We start from the raw sequence: 18,342 nt of genomic DNA, 5'->3' as shown, positions 1-18,342 counted from the left end.
GCTGATCAATTTTGAAAGATTTCATTATTAGAATCAAATAATAATAATAATAAATAAAAGGAAAAGTCTGATTGTGGGTTGGTGGGCGCAGCCCGGGATGGACCCTAGACTCCGTATTGGGCTGCTCTTTACTCAATGCTTTGCACTACCAGTGAGTGAACCAGTAAAATTCGTTCCTTGAAAAGCGACGCGGCGGCACGCAACCCAATAGGGATTGACTCCTTCCACGTGGCCTAAATCTATTGGACATCTTTTACCATGACTTTCCCTGACGTCAACCCCCAAAATGAATTTCCTAAAAAATGGGTTATGCTTTCATCTTATCTTTGTTTTGAGGGGAAAAAACCCTAGTTCGAATTGATCTATTTACTTTATACGAAATCCAAAATTCCTCCCGTAAGACATGGATTCATTAGAGGATAATTCTTGCTGGGATTTTCTTGATTATAACTTCATCGAGGAAACAACGACGTCTTCTGATTTCTTGTGGCCTAATAATCAAAGGTATTTCAATTCTCTTAATTTTTATTTTTAACTTTTCATTAGGGCTTTGTTTTACACCTCAATCATGAAATTGGCTTGGGTGTTTTTGTTTATCTTTAATTTTTGTTCCTCATAAATTGGTCAATCGTAATTGTCTTTTGCGCGATAATTTTCCTTTACTAGATTCAATGCATTTTTTTATTTCACATAATTTGAAGAAGAAACCGCAGAAGCATTAGAAAGTTGAGACATTTTTAATATATGATAAGCTTGTCCATAGATATATGAGATTTTTCCCTTGTGCGTTGGCCGGGTGATTTTGGTTATTTATTTATTTAATATTTGATCATTACTATTTGCAGTGGTGGCCTGGATGTTGATTTTTCATCTGGTGGTGCTGTATCGCAAGATAAACCATGCACAAGAAAGAGGTATTATTTTCATTTGCATATTCCTTTGTCATTTCTTGTTTCGATGATCCTAATATTGTTTGGACCGCGTTACGGCTGTTCATTTTTTTGTTTTATTTTAATTCATGAACTTCTCGTCCTGTTTTGTTGAACAACACAATATTTTGAAGAATTTAGAGTGAGGTTTTTGGAGCAGCTTAATTAAGGTGTTCTCAATGGAGTGGCTACTTGTACATGATGAATCCCAAGGCTACTTGTTGTATGTGATTTTTAATTTCCTGTTTTTGGCAGTAAACTTTCAAAAGATTGTCTCACAACTGAATCACACTTTTGAAATGTTGCAAATAAGATTTGTTAAAATTTTGTTCCTAGTAATTTGAAAAAAGAGTAAGGGTAAAAAGGCCGTCGCTAGTAGTAGTAGTAGCTTCATACACGGAAAATGAATTGGAAAATAACAAACTCAACTTTCAGAGATTTGCTAATTAGATAACCAGTCAGTATTCCATACTTCAGAATATATAAGCCAAAGAAAGGAATAACAGAAGGAGTACTGCTATAATGATGCCCAAAACAGAAAAGGAATCAGCTAATCTCTGGTTCATTTGGGTTCCTTTGTTAGCAAATGAGCTAGTATAATTTTCCATAATCTTTTCTTTTCCGTCAATCAATTTGTTTTGAGGTTTTCATAATAATTCTTCTGCTGATACTGCCCAGGGGACGCAGTGATTCTTGCAGCAAGTCAAGGACCAAAGCTTGCCGTGAGAAGTTGCGGAGAGAGAAATTAAATGACAGGCACGCTTCTTGTTGGATCAGATTCTTTCTTTGTATGATGGTTTTGTTTGCTAAAGCACACAAGTGAATGCAATTAATACTGAAACATAATTTATTTTAGATATCTAGAGTAGGTTAGTTTTTTACAAGGTAAAATAATTTCATGCTTGCAAATTTGTAGGATACTACTGATATGCTGCTGGAGAGTTGGCCTCAACTTTGCCTCTTTCCTTTTAGACATAAGGATGGTTTACCATGCTTGCAGGTTTCAGGATTTGAGTTCTGTTTTGGAGCCTGGAAGACCTGCCAGAATAGACAAACCAGCCATACTTGATGATGCTGTTAGAGTTTTAAATCAATTGAAAACTGAAGCTCAGGAGCTCAAAGAAACAAATGAAAAGCTACAAGAAGAAATTAAAAGTCTGAAGGTAGTTATTTCCAAAGCATATTGAAGCACAAGCAGTGTTCTTAAGCACTTGTTTTATTTATTATTGTTATTATTTTATTTTGGGCTGTATGTACATATGATGAATTCATTAGACTTTGTAAATCATTATCATTTTGTTCAATGTGGTTGATGCCTTGGTGTGGTTACCATGGGTGAGATTACACTCAGGTAGGTCATTTTTCATTTTTATGAGAACTAGCTTTCTAAACTTTGTGGCTCTGCAACAGGCTGAGAAGAATGAGCTTCGTGAGGAGAAACTCACACTAAAGGCAGATAAAGAAAGGATGGAACAACAATTGAAGGTTATTGCAGTTCCACCTTCTGGATTCATGCCGGCCCATCCAGCAGCTTATCATGCTGGAGTGAACAAGATGGCAGTTTTTCCAGGCTATGGTCTGATGCCGATGTGGCAATTACCTCTAGCTTCCCGTGATATATCCCGTGACCATGAGTACTGGCCCCCTGCTGCATAATTTTTTCTTTATCCTTCATTCTTTCTCTTTCTGACTCTCCTCCTGTCTAATTAATATCCTGTCAACAATTAGATGCTTTCTTTTAGAGTCGTCCAACGATTTCAGTCAGTTGAGTTGTAAATATAACCAGTTTTTTGCCAAATGGTTTTGACCAATGCATTGTTGGGGATTTACAAGACATGTAGTTAGATGACAATTATTTTCTTAAAAGAATTATTTAATATCAATTGTCAATTGTTGATCTAGAATAAATTCACATTTCTATAATATGGAATTATTCAAGCTGATATCTTCTGTGCCAGATCTTTGAATGCAGCCATCTGGAATTGTCAATATGAGATATATTAAGCTGTTGGGTATATTTTCTTGTAACTCGAAAGAATGTGCATGGTATGAATTGGACATCAATTTTTTCTTTTCATCTCTCAAAGGACATCAAGGTTCGCCTGCTTTTATTTTACTCTCAACTGAATTGACTGCATCTTGGCCTCCTCCTGCTCTTCATTACAGGAATGAGATTGATCTGGTGTTTTGCTATGAATTCGTTGATCATCTTTTGCCCTCATAACAGCAAGTATAAGCCAATGATAACCGCAACAGCACCCAGTATGCTGTACAAGCAATAAGTACAAACATTTTGAACATTTTAGTTTCTTGTTGATAAGCTCGCAAGTGTATTTAATGATGTTTATTTTAAATTACCTGCCCAGGTATAGTTTTTCGCCAAGAACAAAATATGCCAAAATTGCCACTAATGTTGTTGAAGTGGGGTTGAACATGGTCACAAAAACTGGTCCTTTTACTTCTGTGCACCATAGCTGAATGAAAACTACTAAACCAGAGACCACTCCCTGCCATTTATGATTCCAGTTAAGAATTAATACGTACTCAGCAAGAATCCAACATAAAGACAGTGGCTATGAATCCTGACTTGCTCCTTACAAAGTGGACCAAAAATCAATATCGAATCCAATTGTCCAAGCACTTTTTCTATGTTCTACAACCACTTCGAAGAAAGCAGATTGTGCGGCCCCCATAAAGCTCATCTATGTGGCCAGCGATAGTTGAGCAGGTTACCTTTTCAGGGTGAGTGCCTGAATTTTTAATATGAATTAACAAGCTGCTAATCGAGTTATGATTTTATTTTTCTGCTTAGTAGGAGCAGGTGCTGATAACTAAAATAAAACTTATGGGTGCAGTCTAGAGTTGAACATGCATAATATACCATGATATGCAGCTTGCAACAGTCAAGTATCGAACCCTTTAACCAGCTCTCATGGCTGTTACCAGCCTTTCGATGAATATCGATAAGTGGATGCCAAAGATTATGCATGATAGGACCCTTATATAATGTCATAGTCATTGCACCAGCCAAGAAAACTTAAGTTCCAAGAACTTTTGCTATTCCACGAGGATTTCCAAGATCAAGGTCTTCCAACCTGAATGAATAATAAACTAAATAACTGTAGTTGAATGCATATATATATATAGTTCCGCATATTATGAGTTGAAAGTATGGATGTTAATTAATACCTTGATGCAACTGCGATTATGAAGGTCAAAGAAGCTATCGTATTCACCATTGATGCAAGAAAAGTCGGAGAGGTGTATCTCAGGCTTGCAAAATACATGTTCAGTGTCAAACCAACCCTGCCATTGTCAGAACACGCTACATTATCTAGGTGAGATGTTAAGTATATGTATGTATGTACATGTAACATATGTCCTTAATTACCCCAGGAAAGAAAGAACGAATATCTCAACAAAAAGAGGTATCGTCAACTTTGGTCTTTGTTTTCTGCAGGAGAAAGAAAGAGATCATATAGGCATTTGCATACAGAACTTCGAGAAGAATAAAATTTGTAGGAGGTGAAAACTGAACACAGCATCAGCAATATCATATTAATTATTACTTTTCAAGATAGTACGCAAAAGGGAGCATCGCTACACCAGCCACAATGTGTCGGTAAGTGATGTACGTAGACATGAGGAATTCATCCCATGTTCGAAGGAAGCTTCAGTGATGAAGTAAAGAAAAGCATAGCCAATTTGTGCAAGAACAATGAGCAATTGTGGCTTGAACCTGCTGTAAAGGTCGTCGATGTTGAATGCTTTCAAAGCCATTTCATTATTCTTCTCTCTTTCCCTTCTTCACATAGGAGAAACTAGCACTAATGGAAGAAAATATGGATGAGTTGGGTTTTAATTCTTTCTTGCGGCATGTTGTTGTCAGCACCATGTTCTTGGTCAAACTCTCTTTGATATATCGATAGTTTCATGATTAATGTTTGGGCAAAGATATGAAAGAAAAATAATATTAAACTGTCTCTTAAATGCATCAGTCACTAGATTAATCAATAATATTCTGTGAATACATGAACACATATGTTAGTTTAATTGAACAGAGAAAAGCCATCTAGTATCATCCAACAGACACGTCGATTTAGACCTGTGTTCTTTTAGAACTCTTGTTTGGAAGCAGAGAGTGAAGGCAAGAGAAAAGGTGCTGGAAATGAAAGATGCACATCGGGAAATGATATAAAAAATCAGAAGTTATGGAGGCCTAGTAAACTTAAAATAGGCCAGGCCATTTTAACAAGAAGCTAGCCCAATATAAATCAAGTCCACGCTTGAGCTCATAAAAAATTTTCCTACATGGTATCACAGCTCATAATAGTTCATAAATCAAGTCCACACTTCAGCTCATAAGATTTAGATGTTCATGGTATGCGGCAAGTGACAAGTTCAGTTCAAGAAGACAAGATGGACTTATACGTGAGAAGCGTCGGCAAACGGTGAGTGAAGCGGATAATCTTTGCGCTTTATTCATGTCCTATAACATCCGAGACTGCAGGTTGCATTACAGCGAATGATTCCATTGCAAATGGATGTCAGAATATTATATAGATAGTAATGTTAAAATAACATTTAATTTGGATTCTCATGGATTGGATTCTCATGGAACCTTTACTATTTTATCAGTAGCCACCAACGGTTGAATTAGTGAAATCAGACTCCATTATTTAATTCATAAGATTCATTTCATTTTATTTTTCTGAATTTATTTTCAATTGCAAGTAGGTGCTCGGCTGCTCGCCTGTGAATCTGATGCCCATCCTACTTCGCGCTTAGCTTCCTTTTGTGAGCGAGGTTTGTCAATCATGGATTAATAGAATTATGCTTCACACCAGTTTAACACTTGCCTTTCTTTTTTTCCTTCTTTTTTTGGGAAGGTGGAAAGTGAGAGGAAAAAGAAATGTGCTCAGTCCTTTTCATTTAAGCATATCCACAGTTCCAGACGCATGTTATAATGTTATGGGAGTATCATGAAATGGATATAATTAGCTTTTACTAAATAGGAAAAAGTGTAAACCAATTTGAATACTGTTTTTCCTTTTTTTTTTTGGTATTGACACTGGAGAATGATGAAAATTTCTATATCAAGGCCATTAGACCAAATAGTCTAACCTGCAGCCAGTAGCCATAGCATAATTAGAGATGATATTGCAATAGCTCCCCAGCTCAAAAAGGCCAATGCAACTGATATTTGGTACTTTTCACATTCCTTCAAATAACTACAGTGTTCCACATCTTGAAACAGGAGCACTGTGATGCCTGCAGAGGCAGAAGCTGCTGCAAGAGACAACGTTGCTGTTACCTGTTAAAATCATAATAATATTAACACACAACTCTTTCTGATATAGTGACCTAAAAATGATCTGATAACATAGCAGATTTTATGGAGGCTGACCCAATCTCCCACTACGAAAAGGCTGACCAAAATAGAATTGTTGAGAACCTTCCTTTGGACCAAGGAATATGCATCTAATAATGCAAGTCCAAAGCTCCATATGACTTGCAAACCCATTGAAGCTACAAGGTAGCTGCAAAGAGAAAATTAAAAAAAAAAATCTACCTTAGGCCTTCACGTTCTATGAGTTATGACAGGTATGAAAACTAGAATAAGAATGGTGTAACTAGTAATGAGTTCAATACTGATTGAGTTAGAACTTTCCTTGCCAAAGATGCTCCTTTGTGCAGTGATTTTAATGAAGGACAGAATTATGACATACAGTTTTTTTTTTTATGCACAATGGTCCTAACCGAAACACGATTCAGCATTTGGTAGGTCATGCTCAAGAATACTAACTACAGTTAACAAGAAAATGGTAGCTGCAAGAAAAACCTGTGTTCTATGAGATATCAGGTATGAAAACATGAATAAGAATAGTATATAACTGGTAACAAGTTTAGCAACGGTGGAGTACTGATCATCTGATAAACTTATAATCTATGTGTTAACACTTTTCTTCATGAAGATGCTCATTTGTGCAGTGATTTTAATGGAGTGCAGAATTATGACATACAGTTTAACTTCATTTTTTTCCACTGCAGAATGGCCCAAGCCAAAATATGATCCAGTTAACAAGATAAGATGAAGACCATCAACATGAAATACAATTTCATTAAGTTCATGTGAAATTAGCACATGAAAACTTTAAATCCTGTGAGATTAGCACTTCCTGCATTGAAATTTATTTATTATTATTATTATTATTTTTGTCATCACCCGTGCATTACACATATGAGAACTGGCGTTGACTGTTATTCTGTAAATTGAAAACAAGACTAAATTATCATAGAAACAAACTGCAGATGCATTTAAATGATCAAATGCAGCATTTTGCATTCAACGTTACTAATGCTGGAGTAGTCAGATATGTATCACATCAAGAATTAAAGGACTCAGCTTGCGAAAGACATAAATTTTTTATAGGAGGTCTAAAGTCACACTCACAAAAAATAAAGTGCCTAACACAATATAGTCTGTAGAAATTTCATGTTAAATTTTTCGTAGTTCACTGAAAGGAGCACATTGGCGTTAGTTTGTTCTCCAAAAAAACATCATTCCTACAAGGTCACACAAACACTAGATGCCCACAAAACAACATCATCATGGGTGTTGTTGCTACAAGTAAACAAGCTGCGTCTTTTTTCTCCTTTTCTTTTCTTTTGTTTAGGAGAATTACACCCATATTCATCAAAGAAGCAGTCCCAAGTACAATGCCAAAGAATTTGGAAGCGCAATAATTTTAATAAGAAATTAAGCACATTAAGACACCCAGGTCTGGTCACTAACAGTAATGAGATACACAGTAAATGATCTGGTCACTAACAGGTCTTATAGATCAGAGTCACTGCTAAAAGTTCCAGTTAATAATCGATTCATAATTTCTTTTTCCCCCAAGAAATATCAAAATTTCCTTAGAAATGAAGCTAATTCCTTAGCCATGACTTTACTTTTGGAATAAAACATAGTCAGCGCAATAATCATGCATCTTAAATCATGCTCGAATGGTTGTTGAAACCCAGAAGCCTAAATTACTGCAAATTGCTTAAGTCATTTTTTTCTAATCAAATATTTTATTTTAGTAGTTAAAAACTTTTAAGTTTGAAATGCCAAAGTTCGATTCAGATGATCCGTAACTAATGGAGGACAGCTGAATTCCAAAGTAGCTTAAAACATTGCAGAGGAATATTGATAAAGCTATGTAAAGATGGGCTAGATAAAATAATACCAGAAAGCAGTGAAATTGAAGAAGGTGGACGTGGTGGCCATGGCCGCAATTGAGCCAGCTGCAAAAATGCATTGTGAAATCCTCAGAACAAGAGCAGTCAATGTCCCTGGTGTCCCAGCAAAATCCTTCATTTTTTCGTTTCTTTTGGGGCCACCACCAAAGCCAGCAGAATTTTCAGCTTCTTAATTGATCAATGAAAGTACCCATCTCCCTAAAATCACCCAGAAACAGAAAAGTACAAACCTTTCAACTCCGAATACCGATCTTTACTGAGATTAGATGCAAGAAAAACATTCCCAGAAAAATTAACAATTTAGGGGGAAAATATTGTATCTGGGCATGTAGAAAATTGTGAGCAAAGAAAAAAATGGCGTGAAAGAGAGGGAGAGAGAGGACATGAAAAAGGTTGAAGGAAGAGATGATTATAAAAATGGGGACAGTTAAACAAAGCGAACTGTTGAGAGACACTGAAAGCATAATGTAAAATTAAAATAGAAAAGAAAATGATTGAGAAACACCGGCACGCAATATCCAGAGAAGTATGAGCCGTCAACTTGCGCGAGCGGATCTGCCATACATTACCTGGACCGGAAAAGTTCAGCCATTTTTCGCATCGAAACTTAATTAGTTATACAATTCATTTTTACAATTAAAATTGACATTAAGTAAATTAATTAGTGGATGAATCCTACTTTCAAAAAACAAAAATGTTGTTGAATCCTGAAATTATCTTCAGCCGGAGTTTGCCGATGTGCGTGGTCAATATTTTAAATAATAATAATAAAAAATTAAATTTAAATTTTGAAAAATAAATTTAATTATTTAACACAATTTCTTAAAAAATAAAATACATGAAACAGCAAAAACGTATGGAAATTTAAAAAAATATTTGATATTAAAGATTAATGATTTTTATTGGTATTTTTTTAATTTTTATAATTCTTTATAAATAAAAAAAATAAATAGAATTCATGATGCTCTTATGCCACTGACTTATATAATATTTTATTTAATTCTATAATTAGAATTATGTAAAATTCAATTGAATTTCAAATGAAATTTTATGAATAAAAAAATAGATAGATTTGATGATGCTTTTATGCCACAACTTACTTAGTATTTGATTTAATTTTATAATTAAAAAATTATGTGGAATTCAATTGAATTATAAATAGAATTCATTTCAAATGAATTTCACTATTCCAAATAACTATTTCCTTATTTGGAATGTCTAATTTTGAAAAAATTTAAAAAAATATATTTTTTTTTCTAAATTTTTGTGTTTAGCAAAACTAATAATTTAAGAATTCAATTTCTTAAATTCTTGTAAGAATTGATTTTAAACTAAAAATAAATCTTACATTGTTAGAATTTTACAAAAAATAATTTTACTTAAAGTTATTTACATTAAGATTACTTAATTAGTTTTTCTTTTTTTTTTAATTTTATTTTTTATTTTTTAATTAATAATTACTTTTTAAAAAATTATTTTAATTTAATATTAAATATTAATATTAAAAAATTTATTATATTATTTTGTTAATTTAAAAAAATAATCATAGTAAAATTTAAATTTAAATTTTATAAAAATATTAATAATGATTTTTCAATGACTGATAAAAAATATTTATATTTAATTTAAAAATAATAAAATAAAATAAATTTAAATTTATTATTAGTTTATTTAATATAAAAGAATTCAATTAAATTTTATTATATTTAAATTATTCCAAATAAATAAATTCTTTTATCAATGAATTGAATTCTATTAATAGAATTCAATTTTTTTCTTAGAAAAAATATATATTAAACAAGCGCTATTTGATTTGATATAAAAATTTAATTGAACTTCATATAATTATTTAATTTCAAAATTAAAATTTATTTACTCTAAATTTTTAAATTAGCAATAATAATAATAATAATAATAATAATAATAATAATAATAATAATAATAATAATAATAATAATAATAATAATAATAATAATGTGAATCTTCTAAAAATATATTGATAAAATCAAAATAAATAATATGGGAATTATATTTGTGTGTATAAGAAAGTTTTCATTCCATTCAACTAATTTAAGAAAGTGAATGGTTAAGATAGACAGTTGTGTGATTGTTTAGTAGTATCTATTACTTTTATTTAATATTTATATAATAATATAAAAAATATAATTATTTATTAAAATATTTTTTAATGATTTATTTTGTAATTATTAATATTTTTAATAATTTATTAATTTTCAATAATTTATTTAATTAATTAGTAAAATAAATGATAATTGAAAATAAAAATTTTTAAGGACACTTTAATTCACAAAATATTGTTAGATAAGTTTTTTGAAATTCATTTCAAATTCTAATAAAATTTAAATGAATTGATTTTAATTATAATCAATTCCATTTTAATTTTTCTTCAAACCAAATACACAAAATTGAATCCCACGAAATTTTAAAAATTGAAATTGAACTATAATATTAGTAATTCCTTTATGTTTTCATTGATTCTTTTTCCTTTTCATCGATAGTTTTAGTTGAATTTCAGTAATCTCCCTAAATTTTAATCCATATTCATACTATTAATTAAAAAAAAAAATCTATATAATTACTTCCTTTTGATTATAACTTAATGAGAACAATATTGGCAAAATGTTGATTTATTTGAATAAGTGATCAGAATCAACTTTTGACATGAATTATAATTTCTTTCAAGGTTTATGATTAAATTTTTAATTAAAATCTTTAATCTAAAATTTTATCAATTTTATAATTCAAAAGGGTCTAATAACACCGAATTTGTTTCCTTCAATTTGAGTTGAAGTTTTTTAGCAAAGATTCAACGATGTAATCATAAGCCATATGAATGGCGTATGGGTTCCTTATCTCACAGAAAAATGCAATGGTTTGGACAAGGACAACCACCTAGAAATGGAATACAGTTGAAAATGCGAAAAAGACCACTGTTGATGATGTAAGAGTGTGATGCTGATAGATAATCTAATTTGTCCAGTTAGGGTGGAATCCCTCCCTTATTGCCCACCACCACCAATTGGGATTTTGCCCAAATTCCTTTCTCTTTACGCATCTAATTCTTTTTGCTCACCACAAAGCATCTTCTATTTGTAGGTCCCTGTCAAACAGTGCCCCAAGACCCATCATTAATTTGGTGGTTTCTCCCTTTTCTTTTTTTTCTTTTTTTTTTTTTTATAATTCAAAGTACCCAGTAAATACGTCAATTAGGATGCAGTGGAAATGCAAAATATTATTAATTTACGCAGGTTTTTAATTAGAAAAACCCATAAATCACAAATCCTTCATTAATTAATTGCAACACTTCATGGGTCCGTGTCGCTACAGCATGAAATGATATATGGATGCATGGCGTTCCTCCATCTACAGCTCACTTTTATTAGTGTCACTGTAGAGTTTTATTCCCTGCTGGTTACTACAATTGGCAGCTTTAGAGTCTATAATCTTCAAGGCTTGGCTTCTCATGGAGTCTTTTGTTGAAGAATCTTGCAACGTATTCACTGACTAGGACCTCCTTATATTTTGGTGGATTTTCTTCCGATAGCAGTTCTTTGATTGGACCATAGAGCCTTGCTGGTGGAGCAACACGTCCTGCGAAAAATCCTATCGCTGAAATTCTTGGAAGGCGACTAGGAACCACTCTGTGCACATTGCTCTTGAACTTGTCATTCGATACAATCTAATCCAAATTTATAAGGTATCATTAATCAGATCCAAAATGGATAATACGAGAATTATTGGTATAAATAGTTAAGAGCAAAGGGCAGAAATATATATGTACTTGGAGAAGGTCTCCGATGTTTACTACTAAGCCTCCTGCAATAGGTTGAACATCAATCCAGTGGTTGTCGTGAAGCACTTGGAGACCTCCTGTCTCATCTTCTACAAGAACCGTCAGGAATGTGTTATCAGTGTGCTGGGTAACTCCCATGGCCAATTCTGGTTCAGGACATGCTGGATAATAGTGACATACAAGAGATCGACCTTTGTTACACTCTATAGATTTCAGGTGGTCGGGTTTCAGACCAAGAGCTTCCGACAGTAATTCGAAAAGCGTGTCTGCAATTTTTCCAATTTGATCTATGAACTCCACAGCTTCATCTCTGTAAATGCAAACGAAATAATAACAATAAATAATAATGTCAATTATATGAAATTATGAATGCACAAGAATACGACCTGCATATGGCAGGCAACTCTGCCGGGTCAAGATGGTCTGATCTAAGCAAGGAAACAGAAAATGTGTCTCTCCAGTCAGCTCTTTGAGATTGAAACAGATCATGGTTGCTGTTGAATCTCACTCTTTTGCTCGTATCGCGTGAATAAAACTCTTTCTTGACATCAATATCCAGCTCATTAAATTTTCTTACAGCATTTATCATGTTATTTAGTACACCTGAGGGTATCCCATGATTTATCACTTGAAAAAATCCCCACTCCTCCGATGCACTCCGGAATTGATCAACAATCTTCCGGCGTCCATCGGTGGAAAGGCTACCAAGATCAATAACCGGTAGACCAATGTGTGTGGTTGAGGAATGATGGAGCTCCTCCGAAAGCTCATCGGGTGATCGAATGAACATCCTAGGGATATTTGCTACACCAGCCTGCACAAGCCCTTGGACACCTAGTTTTGTGTCATCAAAAGCTTTGAGCTCTCCCCTGCGATCATAATCAAATTCCATTTTACCGTTGCCTGTGATCTCCATTTCCTTCACTTGTGTAGTTTTATTTGGATTAAGTTTGAAGGCGATTCCATTGTACAAAGGCAAATTTATAGGCTCTACCCATAAAACTAGTTAAATTTTCAATTTTGTCTTGTACAATTAATTTAATATTTACGTTTCCTTGTAGCTGTATTTCCGAAGTTCATCAAATGAGAAGCGTTTTAAGTAAACAACCAATTACCATATCTTGTCACTGTCCCTCAAAAGTACAAAGGCTGAAATACTTTTAAAAGCAGGGTAAACACTCGAAAGAATACTATTACCATTCCGCAAGGATTTTATCAAAAAAACAAAAACAACGAAGGCTTAGAGGAAGTATACTGCATAGTTGGCTAACCAGCAGTAAAAGTTGAACGATTAATTATTTAACAATTGGAATTATTTGTATTGATTTGCATGTGAATCTCGCTGATTTTAGTAATCGATTTTGGAATAAAGGTTAGAATATAAGCCATCTATATCGTTACTCGTAAAGAATAAATGAGAGGCTAAAAGGAGGTTGAAAAGCTAAGCGATTCTCCACATCCATGTTAATTAGAATCAAGGGCCGGGGTGGATTCAGTACTATGTCAAAAGCCGCCCAAGAAACTGAATCATAATATATAATGCTCCTCGGCTATGATTCAATGACATTCAGATTCTGTCTGTTCCAGGCTAAACGCCATTTTTTCTTGTTCCCAAGTTCCTAGGAATTTTTCGCCATTTTTTTAAACACCCAAGAATCTGTTAGTTAATATGATTCATTCCAAAAGCTCAAATTACCTGCCTAATCATTTGAATCAAGTTGATGCACTTTCAGCTTATATGTATTCTTTTACGTTGAAAATGATTATAATATTACCACGTCACAACTTACCTGTATGTTGATAAATTTATCATTATCATGCCAGAGAAATCAAATGGCTTAAATAATATAGAAACTTTTATATTATGCTATCGAGAGTATTATGAAAATTATACAGTTAAAACTCAACAGTATAGTGCATGAACTTTTCCTTTTAAAGGAATGCATGAACCTAAAAATAGTAACATAAAAATGACTCAATTGCTTATGTATAGAATATGAAATTAAGGTAATAAGATGAACGGTTTTGAGAAAATCTCCAACTTGATAAAGTTCATATTTACCAGAACCAATATATAAACTGTAGAAATCCTTTGAGATTCTCTTCTCATCAGAGTTTTACCTCTAAAACATATAATTAATGAGCCTACCAGTCTACCTCCACGTAGTAGTTAATTAAGCCATTAGTTCATACATGCATATGTGTAGAAGACCCTTTGGTTTAACACACCGTCCGGATGAATATTAAAATTTCAAAGGCCATTCTGGAATAATCAATGAATATGGCCACAAGGAGAAAAAAAAAAGAAAAAGAATTTACAATCAGTGATTAATTAACTTTTGAACCATGGGAATTGTCGAACGTGAACTATGCTACCTTGTCTATGCCAAATGAGTAATTGGATATTATGTTAGACATCGACAACATAGTTCAGACAAGGACCAAAACAGCAATGCTTCTGTGGCAGTCCTAGATTGGAATCTGTGTGGCCTACAAACAGCAAGGGTCAATTTCTGTTACTGTCAAAATTATTGTAATATAGCGATGTTTCCAACTTCAATATTACTCCTATCATAATTTGTGTTTCAATGGAAGAGTCACCTTAGAATTGGTGCTGGAAAATGCAGGCTCAAGCTTTGATACCATGTTGGAAGAAAAAGAGAAGGGTGAGCTGAAAAAAGTTTTTTTTTTTTTTTTTTTTTTTTAAATTCTCAATAACACAACGAAAGAGAAAGAGAGATTGAAGATGGAGAGAAACACAAATTTCAACACTTAAAAGCAATATAAATACAGGAACATCTCTTCTTTTTTTTTCCCCTTCATGTTCTCCCATGGGCTCACTCACTGCATAATCCACACACAAACACACACTGGTCCAGCACACTCTAAATTCTTTGCAACAACTCTTCCCTTTTATATGCCAAGGAATTGCCACACTTGCACCATATATCATTTATTTGCACATGTATTTTTTTCACTTAATATTCACAAAAAAATCGTCAACTCCAACAATTGGTACCATCATTGCTTGTAGTGGTCAAGACTAGACTTATCATCAAGTGACAGAGACATAAATCTGGAAATATATTCACTCAACACGACTTCTCTATACCTAGCTGGGTCATTCTCTGATGTCAACTCCTTAATTGGGCTGTACATCATGGAGCTACTTCCAGTGAAAAAACACGCCACAGAAATCCTGGGTCCTTCATGCCTGGCGATTACTCTGTGCTCTACGCTTTTAAGTCTGTCATTCGATATAATCTGCCATGGTAGCAGCTAAAATATTAGAAGAAAATTGTAGTACAAAGATAACAAGGGGTTTAATTAACCACCCAGTACAAACCTGAAGAAGGTCTCCAATGTTTATTACCAGGGCTCCTGGAATGGGGTGTACATTAACCCATTCACCTTCATGAAGGACCTGGAGGCTACAGATTTGGCTTTGCAGGAGTACAGTCAGGGTTCCAGGATCCGAGTGTTTGCTTGCTCCTAAAGTCAGCTCTGGGTTAGGACATGCCGGATAATAGTGGCAGACAATGGTGGAGCCGTCAGCACAGCCCAGTTTCCTCAAGTGGTCTACTTTTAGGCCGAGCGCCTCTGATAGTAACTCAAACAAATGTTCTCCTAATATTTTTATATGTTTAATATACTCCAACGTTGCTTTCCTGGTATAATAAAAGCAGCCAATCATAGTTTTTTTGAACAAAGAACGATAATCATAGTTTTCACTTCTTAAAGAAAGAAAATGTTGCCTGAAAATCTTTAAAAGGTCTTTATGACAGGCTTGCCATAGTTAAACATACTGGAATCTAATGTGTCCTAGTAAGATAACCAGCAAAACAAAGTAAAGCAACAGAGGAACAAGGAATAAGACAATTGGTTAAGAAGGATTTTTCCACTTAATCAACAAAATTGCAGATAAAAGAACAAAAAATAAAGCGCAGGTAATTCAGCTATTATGTACCTGCAAGTAGCTGGCAATTCTTCAGGGTCAAGTTGATGAGGCACAGAAATGGTCAATGTGTCCCTCCAATTCGCAAACCTTGATTTATACAGATCATAATTAGAGTTGAATCTCACTTTTTTCAAGTGATCACGAGAATAAAACTTCTTCTTCACTTGAAGCTCTTCTTCGTTAAACAGGCGGACCCCATCAATCATCTCATCAAGCACAGTTGAAGGAATTCCATGATTAACCACTTGGAAAAAGCCCCACTTCTCTGATGCAAACCTTACTTCCTCGATAATCTCCTTAGAAAAATTGCCTTTATGGATGTCACTTAAATCAATAATAGGAACTTTGTAATCAGTCTGACCGGATTTCAACTCCTCAGCCAGCTCCTCCGGTGGTCGCACAAATATTTTGGGGATAGTAGCAAGCTTGGCATCTACAAGTCCTTTGACACCAGCATTTGTGTCATCAAACGCCTTCAGTTCTTTCATTCTTTCAGGATCCAGTTTGGCTGAGAAATCTCCGGTGCCTATCATACTCATTTTCTTTTTCATAAGTTTTGATAGAGATGTGAGTTGATTGATCGGTGGTGAAATTGGGGATGAGTTTTGTTGCTTCAAGATGATTCTTCAATGATAAGGAAAAGAAAAATAATAATAAAAAAAAAGCCTTACATGTGAGTCACCTTGAAAGTAGAATAATATTTAAAAATTTATCCAATTAAAAAGTAACTTCTACACGTATATATCTAAATATATTAAAAGAATGGTGGTGAAAAATTAGCTAAATTTACTCTTTTTGTCGAGCAAAATGCTGTCATCTTCCCTTTCTGCCACTTTGTTTATAAACTACTTTGAGAAACCACTCCACCGCCTTAGCCAATGCCTCTTTATTTTATTTTTAATTACAAAATTACAGTTTAATCATCTAAACTTTTCTAAACTTTCACTCCAGTTTTTTAATTTTCAAACTTCATTTTATACCTAAATTTTTTTAAAACATCATTAAGTCTTAGTAGTAAAGTTACTTTTTAGACTTTGATAAATTTTACTTTTATTTCAATAATAATAAAAATATTATTTCTCTAAAAATTAAAATGTTACAGAACTTTTTCATGATGTGAATTAAAATCGAGATTGATAATAATTGAGTCTTGAATATTCTAGTTTAGGTTAGATCAGATAAGTCAAATATCATCTCTATTAAGACCCAACAAGTAGGTCTATCTCACATATAAGCTCAAAACTCACTTTGACGAGCTGGACCAGGATCGAGTCTACGCGCAGGAGGCCTAATCCTGTTCATTCATGTGGCCCTGTGAGGTAACAAATCCCGTGATACTTGAGATCGTATTCACATAGTGCCGGATGAAATTAAATAGCCGCTTGACGATAAAAAATAACACAGTATATCTGTATGTATGACCAGCGTGACTGTAACAGGAGGGTACAAATGCAGGACGACAGTTACGCGTCACTAAAAGAAAAAAGGAAAAATGAATAAAGGGAAAATGAATAAAGGAAGCAAGAGAGAGACATACCAAACTAAATTTACCAAAATACACCTTGAGTCTACCCCTCACTGGATCACCTTGAGCCTATCCCTCATCGATCTCAGAAATGGATTGCCGGCACCCAAAACTGATTGGGAAGACGAAGTCCTCAATAAAGTAGGTGACCGATCTCAGAAATAAGATCATTGGCACTACAAAATCGGTTGAGGAAATGCAGACCTCAATGAGGTTGGTGACCAATCTCAGAAATAAACCGTCGGCACTACAAAACCGATTGGGAAGACGAAGCCCTCAATGAGGTAGGTGACCAGTCTTAGAAATTAGACCACCGGCACCACAAAACCAGTTGAGGAGATGAAGACCTCAATGAGGTGGATAACCGATCTCGAAAATGGACCGCTGGCACCACAAAACCGGTTGAGAATATGAAACCCTCAATGAGGTAGGTGACTGGTCTCAAAAATAAGACTGTCGGCACTACAAAACTGATTAAGGAGATGAAAACTGCAATAAGATGGGTGATCGATCTCGGAAATAGACCGCCAGCACTACAAAACCGGTTGGAAAGACGAAACTCTCAATAAGGTAGGTGACCATTCTCGAAAATAAGACCGTCCACACCACAAAACTGGTTGAGGAGATGAAGACTCCAATGAGGTGGGTGACTGGTCTCGAAAATGGACCGCTAGCACCACAAAACCGGTTAGGAAGAAGAAGCCCTCAAGGAGGTAGGTGACCAGTCTTGGAAATAAAACTACCGGCACCATAAAACCGGTTGAAAAAATGAAGACCCCAATGAGGTGGGTGACCAGTCTCAAAAATGGACCGCCGGCACTATAAAACCATTTGGAAATATGAAGCCCTCAATAAGGTAGGTAATCGG

The 18,342-nt window shown here is 34.1% G+C and overlaps 4 protein-coding genes across 5 annotated transcripts; 1 reads left to right on the top strand and 3 right to left on the bottom strand.

The window, feature by feature from the left end:
* Positions 1-261: 261 nt before the first annotated feature.
* On the top strand, positions 262-2,819 carry LOC110602345 (transcription factor bHLH104). 2 transcript variants are annotated; one of them, XM_021739844.2, is made up of 5 exons: positions 262-504; positions 846-914; positions 1,608-1,685; positions 1,846-2,092; positions 2,340-2,819. In XM_021739844.2, the coding sequence occupies exons 1-5, from the start codon at positions 404-406 to the stop codon at positions 2,583-2,585; spliced, it is 741 nt and encodes a 246-aa protein (XP_021595536.1). In that variant the 5' UTR covers positions 262-403; the 3' UTR covers positions 2,586-2,819. The 2 variants fall into 2 exon arrangements, with proteins under 2 accessions (XP_021595536.1, XP_021595537.1); XM_021739845.2 differs by having other exon boundaries at positions 267-504; positions 1,930-2,092.
* Positions 2,820-3,966: 1,147 nt separating this feature from the next.
* On the bottom strand, positions 3,967-4,709 carry LOC110601523 (WAT1-related protein At4g08300-like). The gene is made up of 4 exons (XM_021738678.1): positions 4,543-4,709; positions 4,321-4,383; positions 4,119-4,235; positions 3,967-4,024 (listed from the first exon to the last, which is right to left on the bottom strand). The coding sequence occupies exons 1-4, from the start codon at positions 4,707-4,709 to the stop codon at positions 3,967-3,969; spliced, it is 405 nt and encodes a 134-aa protein (XP_021594370.1).
* Positions 4,710-5,826: 1,117 nt separating this feature from the next.
* Positions 5,827-8,800, bottom strand: LOC110602346 (CASP-like protein 5B3). The gene is made up of 3 exons (XM_021739846.2): positions 8,165-8,800; positions 6,337-6,469; positions 5,827-6,243 (listed from the first exon to the last, which is right to left on the bottom strand). Exons 1-3 carry the CDS (start codon positions 8,293-8,295, stop codon positions 6,049-6,051), a joined length of 459 nt encoding a protein of 152 aa, XP_021595538.1. The 5' UTR covers positions 8,296-8,800; the 3' UTR covers positions 5,827-6,048.
* Positions 8,801-11,429: 2,629 nt separating this feature from the next.
* Positions 11,430-16,619, bottom strand: LOC110601727 (1-aminocyclopropane-1-carboxylate oxidase homolog 11). The gene is made up of 6 exons (XM_043950946.1): positions 15,959-16,619; positions 15,338-15,659; positions 15,017-15,255; positions 12,378-12,728; positions 11,980-12,301; positions 11,430-11,877 (listed from the first exon to the last, which is right to left on the bottom strand). Exons 1-6 carry the CDS (start codon positions 16,498-16,500, stop codon positions 11,629-11,631), a joined length of 2,025 nt encoding a protein of 674 aa, XP_043806881.1. The 5' UTR covers positions 16,501-16,619; the 3' UTR covers positions 11,430-11,628.
* Between the last annotated feature and the right edge of the window lie 1,723 nt (positions 16,620-18,342).

This window comes from Manihot esculenta, chromosome 15 (assembly GCF_001659605.2).
Source record: "Manihot esculenta cultivar AM560-2 chromosome 15, M.esculenta_v8, whole genome shotgun sequence".
In the NCBI taxonomy this organism is placed as follows: domain Eukaryota; kingdom Viridiplantae; phylum Streptophyta; class Magnoliopsida; order Malpighiales; family Euphorbiaceae; genus Manihot; species Manihot esculenta.
This window is presented reverse-complemented; position numbering and strand designations above follow the sequence as displayed.

Coding starts and splice junctions, on each gene's coding strand:
- LOC110601523 (XM_021738678.1), bottom strand. CDS start 4,709: ATGGCTTTGAAAGCATTCAACATCGACGACCTTTACAGCAGGTTCAAG. Junction 4,384..4,542: donor ACATCACTTACCGACACATT/GTGGCTGGTGTA, acceptor TTTCTCCTGCAG/AAAACAAAGACCAAAGTTGA. Junction 4,236..4,320: donor TTCGTTCTTTCTTTCCTGGG/GTAATTAAGGAC, acceptor TGACAATGGCAG/GGTTGGTTTGACACTGAACA.
- LOC110602346 (XM_021739846.2), bottom strand. CDS start 8,295: ATGAAGGATTTTGCTGGGACACCAGGGACATTGACTGCTCTTGTTCTG. Junction 6,470..8,164: donor TTCAATTTCACTGCTTTCTG/GTATTATTTTAT, acceptor TTCTCTTTGCAG/CTACCTTGTAGCTTCAATGG. Junction 6,244..6,336: donor TTTTCGTAGTGGGAGATTGG/GTCAGCCTCCAT, acceptor TGATTTTAACAG/GTAACAGCAACGTTGTCTCT.
- LOC110602345 (XM_021739844.2), top strand. CDS start 404: ATGGATTCATTAGAGGATAATTCTTGCTGGGATTTTCTTGATTATAAC. Junction 505..845: donor TTGTGGCCTAATAATCAAAG/GTATTTCAATTC, acceptor TACTATTTGCAG/TGGTGGCCTGGATGTTGATT. Junction 915..1,607: donor AAACCATGCACAAGAAAGAG/GTATTATTTTCA, acceptor GATACTGCCCAG/GGGACGCAGTGATTCTTGCA.
- LOC110601727 (XM_043950946.1), bottom strand. CDS start 16,500: ATGAAAAAGAAAATGAGTATGATAGGCACCGGAGATTTCTCAGCCAAA. Junction 12,729..15,016: donor AGTCTTGACCACTACAAGCA/ATGATGGTACCA, acceptor TCATTCCTCAAC/CACACACATTGGTCTACCGG. Junction 12,302..12,377: donor GAGTTGCCTGCCATATGCAG/GTCGTATTCTTG, acceptor TTGCATTTACAG/AGATGAAGCTGTGGAGTTCA.